Source organism: Lissotriton helveticus, chromosome 8 (genome assembly GCF_964261635.1).
Source record: "Lissotriton helveticus chromosome 8, aLisHel1.1, whole genome shotgun sequence".
In the NCBI taxonomy this organism is placed as follows: domain Eukaryota; kingdom Metazoa; phylum Chordata; class Amphibia; order Caudata; family Salamandridae; genus Lissotriton; species Lissotriton helveticus.
This window is the reverse complement of record NC_136069.1, coordinates 1,374,348,988-1,374,364,439: the sequence shown is the minus strand read 5'-3', so window position 1 is coordinate 1,374,364,439 and position 15,452 is coordinate 1,374,348,988. Positions and strand designations below refer to the sequence as shown.

Genomic DNA, 15,452 nt, shown 5'->3' with positions numbered 1-15,452 from the left:
GGACAACGGCGGTCGAACTGCTCCGATATCCAGGGGTTCGGGCCCTGCTTCCTTAGAGGAAGCCATGTTTCTGTTCTCCTGATCATTCACCGGCGGTGCCCTGTCTCCCCTTCGACTACCCCCATGTCTATCGGCCATGCGATGGTCCAACCTCAAGGTGAGATTAATAAGGTCAATGCATGAGGTAGGCTGTGGGACTATCTGCGCCAGCACATCCTTCATCTCTTCACACAGACCTTGGTAGTAGAGGGACATCCTCTTTTCTTCAGGCTAGGCAGTCTCCACTATCAGACGGTTGAACACCATCATATAGGACACCAAATCTTTTTTTCCCTGTCTAAGCGTTAACAACTCCTTGTCGGCGCTAAACGTGGTAGCCCTACGGTCAAACACTCTTTCAAGTTCCTTTCTGAACCCTTCCCAATCTGAAAGCAGAGGGCTATCGTTCCGTACCAGTGGAACCGCCCAATCGGCCGCATCCCATGAAAGATACGAGATTGCAAAAGCGACCCTTGACAGATTGTTCGGGAAGGATGCTGGTCTACACGAGAAGTGTAACGCTATTTGGGTGAGAAATGTTTGGATTTTATGGGGATCCCCTGAATATCGTTCTGGCGTAGCCAACGGAACAGGGGGAGGCACCGTGACATGTATCTGGGGGTTGGATGAAGAAGCATCAAACGGGTTGCATGCTTGCCTATCCACCTTTTCTCTCAGAGCTGCGGTTTCCGCTTTGGAATCAGCCAGCTCCCGTTGAACCAGCACTAGTGCCTGCAGCACATCGTCCATGGTAGCCATTCTAAAGGAACACTCGGACCAGGAAGAGCAGTGTTTCGTGGGTATTGGATTCTGTCAAGTATTCTGATGCTATTCGGGATCCGGGTGTTGCTATAGAGGGTCCACCTCCGGATCTCCCCAGGCCTGGTTCTATGTAGAACCCAGAGCCTAGAGGTGATCCGGCAAGGGAAAAAAGAGGGGGCCGGGTGGGTGCTCTGCGGGCTGGCAACCTGAAATTATAAAGGACAAACCATTAGTGCAGTCTGGTGTCCGTTCTCCAGGACCCCCCTCCCTGTGATTCCCTTGGAAGCTCCGTCTACCTCGAATAAAGGAAGTGGGTGACCAAGGAGTACTCTGGGGTCTCTTCGACCTTGGAACTCTGGGACTATGTCCTGTGAATACAAACACAGGTCATTATTCCTCTGTTCGATATAGCCCCTCCCTCTCAGTGTTCGAATGCCTACAACCTTACATACCTGGAAATCATAACAGGACTCCCCTCCAGGTACAAGAAAGACAGAGTTCCTGGATATAACAGCCCTTTGCAGATCCAAAAATATTCCAATGTTCCTTCTGTTACGTCACAGAAGCGAAGATATACCATGCACCAAACTCACCCCCCCCCAAAGAAAAGATAAATAAAACACAGGAGTCTCCTGAGTGGAAAGTACTCCTCGTTACCTTACCGCAGAAACGGAAAGAAGTCAACAGAGTCTCCGGGCTCCTTCGTTTAAGATAGCGTCCCAAGGGTAACTTGAAGATAAGCAGAATAATCAGATAGATGAAGGCTTCCACTCAAGGCGATTCAATCAAAGAAGATAACTCCTCTGAGCAAGGCGATACAGAACCAACAAGCAGCGCCTCTCCTCTGTTCGCCGGGATGTCTGAATAACGGGTGTCCGTGTCTTCGCTCAGTAAGCAGCGAAGCACCACGCACCCCTGGAAAGAATCAGCTGATCCTCTCTTAATCCGCAACAAAAAATCCGGATAATGGCGGGCCTGTGTTTTCGCGAATGGAGCCGGCGAAACACCACAGGACCCGTACCTGTGAGTCATCCGACTCACGGCGTCGAAGCAGCTGGGAGAAAGAGCCCTTCCTCCCACCACCACCAAAGTAATCCGAAGTCGGCCGTGTCTTCGCGGGACCTAGCAAAGCACCACGGCTCTCCAAATCAAAGATCAAATTCGCACCGCAAACAAACCGATGCACACACGGAATCCAATACAACCCGTCTCCCGGGTTCAGGAAGCTCTTATAGTTCCCGCATACTCACCGCATGGCTCTCTGGGACTTGTAGTTCAAAGTCATTAGGCAGGCGCACTGTATTCCAAGAATCAGTTCCTGACAACACGTGTGTACGTTTGTCTAACGCGTAATGCATCTGCGGCCATGGTAGACAGACTAAACGGGCCGCAGTGTATGGAGGTTGTGTAAAGGTCATGTTCATTGTACACAGCAGGGGTGAGGGTCTCATCAATATTGGAGCTTGGATAGAAACAGCATTTCTTTTAACATTCAACAGGAACACAGTAACCACCCTCTACGTTACCTGAAAGTAAATAAAATAGCCCTCTAACTCAAGTAAATTAATATTTCAGATATATGGATTGACTACATCCTATTTAGTAATGTCTTTCTAAATGTATAATTTCTTTAAAAACTCCTAAAAATGAGTCAAAAATAATGACTTGCTCTTTAATCACGCTTTCTAATTGAGCTTTTATTTTTGAATTGTTTTTCCCTAGTCTTATATGCAACAATTGTATCTACTGATTCCCTGTACTCTAGTTCCTTTTATTTATATGCAAGAAAATAGAATGCAGCCTTCTTCCTTATTTCCAGTTCAGTTCCTTTCCCAGAGTAGTGAGCTTGTTAAAAATGATTTTTCTCATTGTATCTTGCATACTGAATAGGTAAAACATGCTGTTTTTCAAAAGACCTCAATCCAGTCAGCTTCTCTTCTTTAGGTTCTCTGTGCTGGTTCTTTCTTTTAGCTACATATGGAACAGGTATGCCTCTTTTGTATGCCTTAACCACACCCCAAGTGATGTTCAAATTAGAAATCTCATTATTTATATCTAAAAATTCACTGATGCATCTTGGGGCCAGATGTACGACCGTTACCATTTGTGTGTCACAAATTGCGTTGTTTTGCAACTCGAAATTTGCAACTCGCAAAATGTAATGTACAACAGTGTCTCAGACACTGTTTGCGATTCCTAATGAGTTCGCAAATTGCCTGCCTCATTAATATTCATGAGGCAGGTGCAATTTGTGACCCCATTGGTAATGGCTAGCACTCCCAGGGATGGTGGCCTGCTGGTTGCAGCAGACCACCAGGACCCTTTCCTGTTTGCGAGTGGCTTACCACCCATTTGAGATGAGTGGTAAACTGCGAGTGTTTTGCGGCTGCGATTGTGGCCGCAAAACAATCTAACATTGCAGTGGGTCTCGCTATTAGGAAGGGACGTCCTTGGCAAGCCCCTTCCTAATAGCGAGTCACAAACCCTATTTTGCAAGTCAGTAATAGGTGATTGACTCGCAAAATAGCGTTTGTACAATAGGCAGACTTCTTTTGCAGTTGCAAACGGGCCGATTTCCGGTTTGCGACTGCAAAAAATGGTCGCACATCTTTCCCTAGAACCCCATGTTTACCATTAATGTCTTCTTCAAATTTCATCTTGTTTGTATGCAAATATCAATACCTAATAAAACTTAAATCAAAAGTAGATTATGGTCTGAAATAATCATAGAGTCCAACTTAAGTTAGACCTCAGATATCAGTTTTCTTAATATAAATGACATGTCTATATGGGAATGTTTTTTATGTGCTAATGAATAAACTGTCCAGGATCTTTTGGATTTATTACTCTCCGCGCATATTCCAGACTAAACACATGGCAGATCCTTCTAATAGCATTCCTAATTGTAATAGTTGTATTTAGTTTGGGATTCATAATACAGTTAAAGTCCCCAACCAAAAAAATCTCTCCTGACCATTACGTCAACTCCAGAGCCAATTGATCAAATATATTCCTGTGATCATTGTTTGGACAACTATGCTATCTATAGGATTACCCAACACCTTTGAAAATCAGTTTTTGTCTTGAAAAATGTAAATTGCCATGATAACACCTGAGTACTGCCCCCATCCTATTGATAATTTCTGTGAAGCGTTTATAATTACTGATCTGTCTGTGCAAGCAATATGCATTGATTGATAGGGAAATAATATCTGCTCTATAGTCAAGTAAATTCTGTTGTAAATACTGCCATTTGTGTACATAATTCATATCACATACATTTCAATTGACTATACTGTGAAGATTTCCTGTAGTAGTAATTTCTGATTAATCTATATCTGTTCGGGTAATGTGAAATATTCATATTTAGAGACAAATTATTAACCATATTCATAATTACATTCATATTCACATTTTTGAACTACTGAGAATGTACATGTCCATTTCTCTCCAAACTTTAAGTAGATATTACTCTTGACTCCCTAATTTTCCAGTTGACCAATGTGCTCAACCAAATGTGTCTTTACCCTACTCCTTTTCTCCCACCTTTTTCTATGACATCATTTATGATATCAATGATGACATCTCAAATTATGTAATCGATTGCATCACTGATTACATCATCCAATGAGTGTGTTTGCTTGTTTTATAGTTCACATAGTGGCGGGTAACTACCATATTCCATTTCTATCTAATTTTCTACAGTATGTGTCCAGCTAATTAGTTTAAGGTTTATTCAAAGTGCATGTGCTCCTAACGCACCACAGGTCAATTACCAGAATCAATGCCAAATCAATAAACCTGGTAGTCGTTTTTCTCTTTTTAGGTTGATGGAAATCCCCAAGGAGACAAGCCAGAGTTGTGAAAGGTATATCCCGTTGTGCGAAATAATTGACACAGTCTATCACCGCCTCCCTTATGAAAAAACTATACTCCACCTTCAAGGCATCTTGGACATTCTGCAGCAGCATCAATCTTACTGATCTTACTGGTGTCAGATCAGTGCTATGAAGAATATAAAAATGTATTCATATAAATCTGGCATTCCGAGAAACTGTGGGTATGTACACTAGGTCTTTTCCCAATCAGCATCAGAAGTCTGCATCTCCAGATCTACTTCGCATTTCACTATCAAATCCAAAAGGGAAGTTAAACAGTATACATGTATGGCATGGCAGCACAACGTGACTGCTCTAATAGAATATGTTTTTGGTATTGTGTTCACTGTATTTGTGTATCAAAGTGCCAACCAGCAAGATCAGGAAATGCTTTACTAAACAATTCTACAGCAAATTATGTTATAGTATTTCCCTTCCATCCCTTTCCAAATCCTCAACTTCGACCTTGAGATCCTAGAACATATTCTCCTGTTCTAAAACCTGCCCGTAAAATCTTTCAGTAGACTCGTCCATTTCCACAGTTGATTGTACTCCCTGCATAATATGACCGACAATATCCCAAATTCTTTCAGAAATTACATCAGCAGAATTTTCTGTCTTAACCCGTTCTAGTATGACTTCAGCATGACAAAGCATGGCGTGTTTTCTGTGTATTTGTATCAAGATATAAACAGCCATGGCCACTGCAGGTAAGAGCGGTGGGCCTGGTGGGTGGTTTTCGAGAGATATATTCAATTTATCCTTTGTTGTCATTACTTGAAATCCCCCCCACTTTCCACACCACTTCACCGCTCTTACCTACAGCGGCCGTGGATGGATGTAAATCTCAGGCAACGTATTCTGTCCACTTTTGTATGTTGAAATCTTGATTAGCTTTAGTTTGTTCATAGATATTTGACTGCTTGGTATTCATTTAGCCACTGTCTTCTTAAATAAGCAAAGATTGTCCCTGTGCCCTGGTCAATATCCAATATTGACATAAACTTAGAGTGGGTTTTGGTCAGCCCCTTACTCATGATTGCATGACTTTGTTATCTATCCCACTTGTCTGTTCTTGCTTAGGTGGCTTATCTCCCTTCATTTGTGTCTTTTCTTCCCAGGAACATTTTGATCTCACAATATTCTCATTTGAAGAGTTGCATTCTTCTACTGTTGATTTGAGGGCATGCTTTTGTGGTTTTGTGTTAGGCAAGACCTTTTCATTTTACAAATATTATATTTATATTTTATATGTGTAATACACTTACCATTAGGGGCTTTTAGCCAGCTGTCTTCATCCATTGGTCTGTTGTGACATTTTTCTTCTGCCCAATACAGCATACTGAATTGGGCAATGGGTCTTCCCGCTGCAGCCATTATTCCTCCTCATTGCGGCTGATAGCATTTAGTCTGTGCATGTGTCCATATCCTTTAAAAGTTCCAGAGCTTGTGTGCCAATATCCTCCTTAATTTCTTTTAATTTTGGATTTTGGATGTAATAATTACTTGCGGGAGTGCCTAGTGAAATAGTCTATTGGTGAAGGCTTTTTACTGGAGTTTGAGGCACTGATGTTTAGTGCCCCGCATAAGCTGCTCAATTACTACTTACTGCGTCCCCCTGCCAAACTGGTACTCTACCAATGGATCACCCCAAGATCCTCTGGTACTACCGCCAGGCTGCTGGCTAAATGCTCCAGGTGCCTGACAGGCCTTTATCACAGCTGTTATGCCACAGAACGTCTCCTGCTAAGTTGCTTCCTTTTATCTCTCCATAGCCTCTCCTACCAATGCAGCCAAAGAGATACTTAAGCATTAACAACACTCGGTATCTCCCTGTCACAAATGAGCCTACGTAAGACTGATGAGTGGCAGCATTTTAAGTTATCTTATGAATACATTCACTTTCAGGACAGAACATTCCAGTGCTAGGGCTGCTCTTTTATTTTTAGATTTCTAAAATGTTTGAAATTGTTTATATGTTTCATATGTTTGCAAAAAAGAAAAAAGAAAAAATCATTGAAGACTTAATAAGTGCCTATACTGGTTCTCTGTATAGCACTCACAACTCCATGAGAGTGCATTTGTTTAATTTTTCTCTGCCCTGCTTAATCTTTTGCCTCCCCGCGTTCTAATTTTGCTTCCCCGACACCCCCGTTTTTCTCCCCACCTTATTTTTTAAACAATTGTTTTCAGAGGTTCCAGTAGCTCTTTTGCTGCGTTTCCTCCTCCCTTTTTCTTATTAGCGTAAAGCATGCAAAAGCATGGGCAAAAAAGGGCCCGTTACCCGCCTGTTGCTTACAATTTGTTGGTTTGCATTGCACTTTTGTTTACAGACTCTTAGTTGGTGACTGCAGTCCAAGTATTATTTCGATTCCATTCTGTGGAGAATGGACCAAGAAGTTCCCATCTGCTGCTGCACCCTACTTAATCCGACCCACTCCACACTCCACTCCACCCACTCCAAATCATTCCAAAGCATTCACCCCAATTGAACGCCATTCACCTCAGCCCACCCTGCACCAATCCAATCTCTCCCACTCAAGTCCACTCCACACCACCCCAATTAACACCAATCTTGTCTGCCCCACTCTAATTAGCCCCATTCCACTCAATGCCACCAATCCTACACAATTCAGTTCACCCCACTCAATCCAATCCATCCCAGGCCAATAGAATCCACCCCAGACCAATCAACCCCACTCCAGTCCATCCAGTGCCACCACACTCGAATTCAATCCAAACCACTCACCAAAATCTGCACTTATCCTCTCAAACTACCACAATCCAATCCACCTCACACCAATCTACCCAATCTAATCTGCCTCACTCCAATTCACCCCAGTCCCATCATCCCACTTCAAGCCACCCCAATCCAATCCACCCTGCTCTAATCTAATCCAACCATGCAATCCAATACATCCCACACCTATCAATTCAACCAACACCAATCCAATCCAACGAACACCATTCCAATCCACCCCACACCATTACAATCCACCCCAAGCCAATCAAATCCATCCCACACTAATCCAATCTACCACACACCAATCCAACCCGCCTCAATCCAATCTATCCTACCCCAATCCGTCACACCCAATCCGATCCACTCACTCTACCCGAATCTACTCATTCCAATCCACCACATAACACCCCACTCCAATCAAATCCACCCCACAGCAATCCAATCTGACCCACTCCAATCCACTCCACTCCATTCCAATCCAGCCACTCCAATCCAACCCACCTTACTCCAAACCAATACATCCCACTTCAATCCAAACCACCCCAATCCACCCCATTTCCATCCAATACAATCCACCCCATTCCAACCCAAAGAAAACCACACCTATCCAATCCATCTCACTCCAATCCATCCACTCTAATCTATTCCACCCCACTCCAATATGATCCACTGCAACCCAATCTACCAACTCCAATCCACCTACTCCACTTGAATGCTTCCCACAACAACCCACTCCAATCCACCAACCACAATCCACCTCATCCCACTGTAACCCAATCTACCCCATGCCAATCCAATCCACTGCACAACCATCCAACCCCCACTCCACTCCACTCTAATCCAGCCCACTCCATTCCAGTCCAGTCCTCCCCACTCCAATTCAGTCGACCCAACTCCAATTCAATCTACCCCTGTCTAATCCATGGCAGTCCACCCCAAACTGCCCCAGCCCAATCAACCGCACCCCAATCCAATCCACCCTACCCAATCAACCCCACTCCACTCCACTCCACCCCATTCCAATCTAGTCCACCCCAGTCCAGTCCAATCCACCACACCCAACCCAACTCTAATCGAATCCACCCCACTTTACTCTAATGCAAGTCATTACACCCTTCTCCAATCCAATCTATCTACCTCCTGTCTAATACACAACACTCCAGTCAATCCACTCCACTCCAGCCCAAACCAACCCGGTCCAAACCAGTCCACCCCACTAAAATCCACCCCTATCCAAGGTACTCCAATCAAATCCACCCCACTTCAATCCACCCCACTCCAAAACATCCACCCTCCATCAGTCTATCCCAATCCACTCCAATGCAATCAACCTCACTCCAATACACCTGCCCCAGTCCACTCCACCCCAATTCAGTCCACCCCACCCCAATCCGATCCAATCCCCCACTCCAATCTTCCTCCCCTTCATGCTACCTCACTCCAGTCTACCCCACTCAATCACAATCTACCTCACTCAATCCAATCTACCCACTGCAAAACAAACCACCCCACTACAGTCCAACCCATTCCACACTACTCTAATCCAGTCCTCCCCATTCCAGTCCAATCCAAACCAATCGACCTCAATCTACCCAAATCCAGTCCACCCCATCCCAGTCTACTTCAGTCCATACACATCCACTCCACTCTACTTTACTCGAATTCACCCCGCTACAAATGACTCCACTCCAATCCAACCCAATCCACCCAACACCAATCCAATCCACCCAAACCCAATCCAATTCGTCCACTCCAATCCACCCCACCCCAACTGAATCCACCTCACCCCAATCCATTCCACCCCACCCCAGTTCAATCGACCACACAGATGAAATCCATGCACCCCACCTCCCTAGCTGAGAGGGTGGAATCATTTGGGGCTAAAAGTATTTCTTCTACAGATAACACCCAGATCAATTATGCTTTTAGTAAAGGAGAAGTGTTCAATTTGGATGCTATCCAACACTTGTAACACTGAGTAGACTGAGGTAATCAGTTTTGGATATAACTTTGTTTTAAGCTTAAAAGTCCACTGGCCTATAGGAGTACCCTCACTGGACACTCGAGCTGCTGTTGCAAAACAAGTAGCATTCAAATTTGACAAAAAAATGTCATTTAACAATCAAATTATCATGGTGCTGGGGGTATGTTTCGGCATCCTAGATATGGCCAAAAAACGTCTTCCTTTTTGTCATTTTAGACTGAGATTACTGTGATGCTGGGCCTGGTGATGTCCAGATTGGACTATGCCAACTCATTATGTGCTGGCCTGCTAAATATGTTCTGACTAGACTTCAGATCAATCAAAATGTGGCAGTTTGTCTAGTAGTTGGTATCTCAAGATGGGATCCAGCCATTTACGCAATCTGCACTTTCTACTGAAAAATGTTTTCAGACCTTATAGCACAAGAGCGCTATCCAACTCCAATTCAAGCAACAGCACTCCAATCCACCCACTCAAATCAATCCCACTCCAATCCACTTCACTCTAATCCACCCTAACCCACCCCTCCCCGATCCATCCCACCGCACTCTAATCTAATCCATCCCAATCCAATCCTCTACTTCCCTCTGCAACACTCTAGTACAACGCATCCATTGTACAACACACTACTCCCCCACTCCACTCTATGACACTCCACACCACTAACGTTTAGCCATGCTGAAAAGTACCGAACTGATGTACAGCATGGCTAAAACACATTGCCAAAGCCAATAGCTCTTTCATAGGCGAGACCTATTAGCTTTGACAATGCTTTAATCTCTTCTGCTGTTTGCTCATGCCCTTCCTCTTTTTTCGATCTGTACTACTGATATAGACCCTCCATTTTACTCCCATTGTGTGCCATTGCTCCAGCCACTGCTCCTCTAATCCATCTATATCCCACTGCCCCTCAGTCACGTCTTCCTCTTCTACATCTCAGAAAGCAACTGCTACAGAACCTTTTTGTGTGAGGACAGCACCGCCATTAATGCTTCCGTCGTCTGTGCGCACACACACACACACACACACACACACACACACACACACACACACACACACACACACACACACACACACACACACACACACACACACACACACACACACACACACACACACACACACACACACACACACACACACACACACACACACACACACACACACACACACACACACACACACACACACACACGCGCGCGCGCGCGCGCACACACACACACACACACACACACACACACACACACACACACACACACACACACACACACACACACACACACACACACACACACACACACACACACACACACACACACACACACACACACACACACACACACACACACACACACACACACACACACACACACACACACACACACACACACACACACACACACACACACACACACACACACACACACACACACACACACATACACGTGTTACCATCCTTGTGGGGACTATGTGTGAATACCAGCCTTGTGGGGACTAACCTTTCCCAATGTTTTTAAAACACACAACTAACAGAAAAATGTTAAGAAAAAATTCATTATACAGGATCCTGCTTCAAATTTGCAAATATATTGTTATTTAAACGTGCGCACAGCACCATCCTTGTGGGGACTTAAACATGTGCTACCATCCTTGTGGGGACCTAGTCCGTAACACTATTTGTGATTGAATACAATTGAAGGCACATGGCTAAATGTTTATTTTAGCGACAATATACACAAACAACATTATAATATATTTGTATATGAATTGCTGCATATATAATAGGGTATACATCAAAGGCAGATTATGTTCATGGGCCAGAAAATATTATATCATGCTAATGAAAGACACGTAAAGCTGCATTTAACCTATTTATTAGTGCTTAAAATCTTAAGAGATAAGGGAACTAACACATAAAGAAATTAACATATGGAACAAAGGAATATGGTCAAGTGGAATCCAGAGCTTGAGTAGCTGCTCACATTTTTACCAAAATAGATGTTTAAGTCCCCACAGAGATACTGAAATAGTGAAATAGTGTGTACATTCAAAGCTTGCATCCCATTATAAAGGGTGTGAAGCTAATGATGTTCAAATCCACACAGAGGTTGTGTGTAATTATAGAAATGCTCAAGTCCCCACAGAGATAGTGTGTTATCATAGAGATGTTCAAGTCCCCACAGAGATGGTGTGTTATTATAGTGATGTTCAAGTCCCCACAAAGATAGTGTTTTATTACATTGTAGTTCAAGTCACCACAAAGATAGCGTGTTATTATAGCGATGTTTAAGTCCCCACAGAGATAGTGCATGAAGGTGATTGTGTTTAAGTCCTCATTAAAATAGGGCCCGATTCACAAAGGTAAACGTAGACAAAAAGTCTAGCTTTACTACTTTTCAGTATTCACAAAGGTAAATTTCGACCAAAAGTCTACTTTTCAAAATTCACAAAACCCCATAAAGAGAATGTGAAGCTGATGTTCAAGTTGAAGCAAACAAAAGGAGATGATGGACGGAGTGGTGAAACCTTTCAGTCACTCAGCCCCAGTCACAGATCTGGGTTGAATGCATCATCGTTCTTTAGCTAACTTCGCCACCCCAGTTCAGCCCCAGCTATATGCAAATCAGTCTTGGCCCTGTGCCTCATGGTAACAGTCCAGCCCGAACTGCCAAGCCAGGTCTTCCCTAGACTGAAAACATGCATCCTGGGACCGGTTCTGGGATAACACCCCCTCATCAGCCAGGCTAGCTTGAATCCAGAGGCAAAATGAGCAAGGGACCCACGTCTGGGTCCTAACTTAGGGCGAACAAAAGAAACACAAGGAGATGATGGACTGAGTGCTGAAACTTTTCAGTCACTCACCCCCAGTCACAGATCTGGGTTGAATCCATCATCGGTCTTTAGCTCACTTTACCACGCCAGTTGAGACCCAGCTGTATGCAAATCAGTCTTGACCCAATGCCTCATGGCACCCCCTGGTGCTTTAAGTCGAAACAGAGCTTGTGTTTAGTTACTTGAATGCTCAAGTCCCCACAGAGATAGTATGTTTTTATAGTGATGTTCACGTCCCCACAAAGACAGTGTTTCATTATAGTTTTTTTTAAGCCCATACAAATACAGTGTTATTATAGTGATGTTTAAGTCCCCACAGAAATAGTGCACAAAGATGATTGTCTTTAAGTCCTCATTAAAATAGGGCCCGATTCACAATGGGAAAGCGTAGACAAAAAATCTAACTTTTGTACTTTTCAGTTTCAACAATGTAAACTTAGACCAAAAGTCTAACTTTACTACTTTTCTGTATTCACAAAGCCCCATACAGAGAATGCAAAGCTGGTGATGCTCAAGCTAAAACAGAGCCTGTGTGTAATTAAATGAATGTTAAAGTCCCCACAGAGATGGTGTATGACTATAGTATTACCACGGTCACCAAATATAATGTGTGTGATTATAGACATGCCCAGGTCCCCTTAGAGATTGTGTGTGATTATAGACATGCCCGGGTCCCCACAGAGATAGCGTGTGATTATAGACATACCCAGGTCCCCACAGAGATAGTGTGTGTTTATAGACATGCCCAGGTCCCCACAGAGATAGTGTGTGATTATAGACCTGCCCAGGTCCCCTTAGAGATAGTGTGTGATTATAGACCTGCCCAGGTCCCCACAGAGATAGTGTGTGATTATAGACATGCCCAGGTCCCCACAGAGATAGTGTGTGATTATAGACCTGCCCAGGTCCCCACAGAGATAGTGTGTGACTATAGACATGCCCAGGTCCCCACAGAGATAGTGTGTGATTATAGACCTGCCCAGGTCCCCACAGAGATTGTGTGTGATTATAGACATGCCCAGGTCCCCACAGAGATAGTGTGTGATTATAGACCTGCCCAGGTCCCCTTAGAGATAGTGTGTGATTATAGAAATGCCCAGGTCCACACAGAGATAGTGTGTGATTATAGAGATGTCTTGGTCCTCACTGAGATGGTATGTGACTATAGTATTACCACAGTTGCCAAAGAGAATGTGTGTGATTACAGACATGCCCAGGTCCCCAGAGAGATAGAGTATGATTAAAGACATGCCCAGGTCCTCGCAGAGATAGTGTGTGATTCTAGACATGCCCAGGTCCCCACAGAGATGGTGTGTGATTATAGACCTGCCCAGGTCCCCTTAGAGATAGTGTGTGATTATAGAAATGCCCAGGTCCACACAGAGATAGTGTGTGATTATAGAGATGTCTTGGTCCTCACTGAGATGGTATGTGACTATAGTATTACCACAGTTGCCAAAGAGAATGTGTGTGATTACAGACATGCCCAGGTCCCCAGAGAGATAGAGTATGATTAAAGACATGCCCAGGTCCTCGCAGAGATAGTGTGTGATTCTAGACATGCCCAGGTCCCCACAGAGATGGTGTGTGATTATAGAGATGTCTTGGTCCCCACAGAGATGGTGTGTGACTATAGTATTACCACCGTTGCCAAGGAGAATGTGTGTGATTACAGACATGCCCAGGTCCCCACAGAAATAGCGTGTGATTAATGGGATGCACAGGGATAGCACACAGAGATAGTGCATGATTGTAGTCATGTACAGGTCCTCACAAATATATTTTGTGATTACAGTGACGTTTAAGTCCCCACTATGATAATGTGTGATTACCGTCATATTCAAGTCTCCACAGTGATGTGTGTAATGATAGGTATGTTGAAGAAACCATACAGATCGTAATATTACAGATCATGTTAGTCTGGTTACTTATTAAACTGATTAATCCACTTGAGGGATATGTGTTTGACCTATCTCTCCCATGTTTGAATCCTGATGCTACCACTCAGTCTTTATTCCTTCCAAGGTACAATAAGTACAATTTACTTGCATATAAAAAAATATGGTATTCAGCAACAAGATACCCTCAGGTGTGAATGTGCACTTTATAGATGCACATAAGATGATATGATGTGATAATTGTTGGACTCAAGCCACCACTGGATATAGACTGGAATTATCCCATATCTATGAATCCCACTTCAAATGCAGCATGTACTGGTTTAAACTGTGTTCATCCAGGAAGATTTACACTTCCTTAAAAATCCAAATATCTGAGTTCTCATTTTCTTTTCCAGCCCCCATCTTAACTCTAGTCTCCATTAAGACGATACAACTGTATTTCTGATTGCAATAAACTCCCCATACTGATTCACTCTGACACTTTAGGATTATTACAATAAAGAAATTGATTTAAGAACTGGTACATCTTCATAATTTTTGTCTCTATAATTCAAGAATGAAATGGTCCTCTCCTCACAAAGCTCTTCTTTCTCTCAAAGTATTGCTTCTACCTGCTCTTGGGACTCTTTCTAGCTAACCAGGCTCACACTCTAAAAATACCTCTGTATCTGTGTGTGTACATATATATATATGTTTTGTGCAAGACTAGAAAAAATTAAGTTGGCAGTGGTACATCACACCTTTTATGGGAAGACACATTCTCAAAATGTGCTCAGATGAAACATGGGAAACTTTTACAAAGTTGAAAGTTCTATTTGTTCAGCCGTTCATATTTGGAGTGTAAAATAGAAATTCTTAAAGAAGGTTTAAACATTCTCTAAAGTGCCAATGTCAGCTACAAGAGACTATCTCAGCATTGATGGTCTTGTTATTTGAAGGGCAAATCATATACAAGAGTGTTACAAATTGTATCACTGAACTGAGCTGGTGTGCTCATAATGTAAGAGTCACTTTGGCTGACTTACAGCTCTCTTTTTCATGGGAATAAAAACCTCAATGTGCCTAAATATAGGAATCTTTCACAATGTTAACAAAAATTATTTTGGGGAGTGAGCCCAAATGTTGTACTTTGGTTTGTGTGGGGTCTACAACTAGGCTTCCTAAAAGGAGCCAGTGAATCCTTTGTTCAGAAATAGAGAAGGACAATTTGATAGTCATGCAATAACTGTTTTTATGAAAAAAGAAACCTTAAAATGTGCCCATGTTAAAGATAGGAGTCCTTTACAAAGTTGAAAAACGTGTTTTTGGCAGTG

The 15,452-nt window shown here is 43.2% G+C and overlaps 1 protein-coding gene across 1 annotated transcript; it reads right to left on the bottom strand.

Moving 5' to 3' along the window:
- Positions 1-270: 270 nt before the first annotated feature.
- Positions 271-789, bottom strand: LOC144773897 (protein LDOC1-like). Its single transcript, XM_078658966.1, has one exon. The coding sequence runs from the start codon at positions 787-789 to the stop codon at positions 271-273; it is 519 nt and encodes a 172-aa protein (XP_078515092.1).
- Positions 790-15,452: the final 14,663 nt, after the last annotated feature.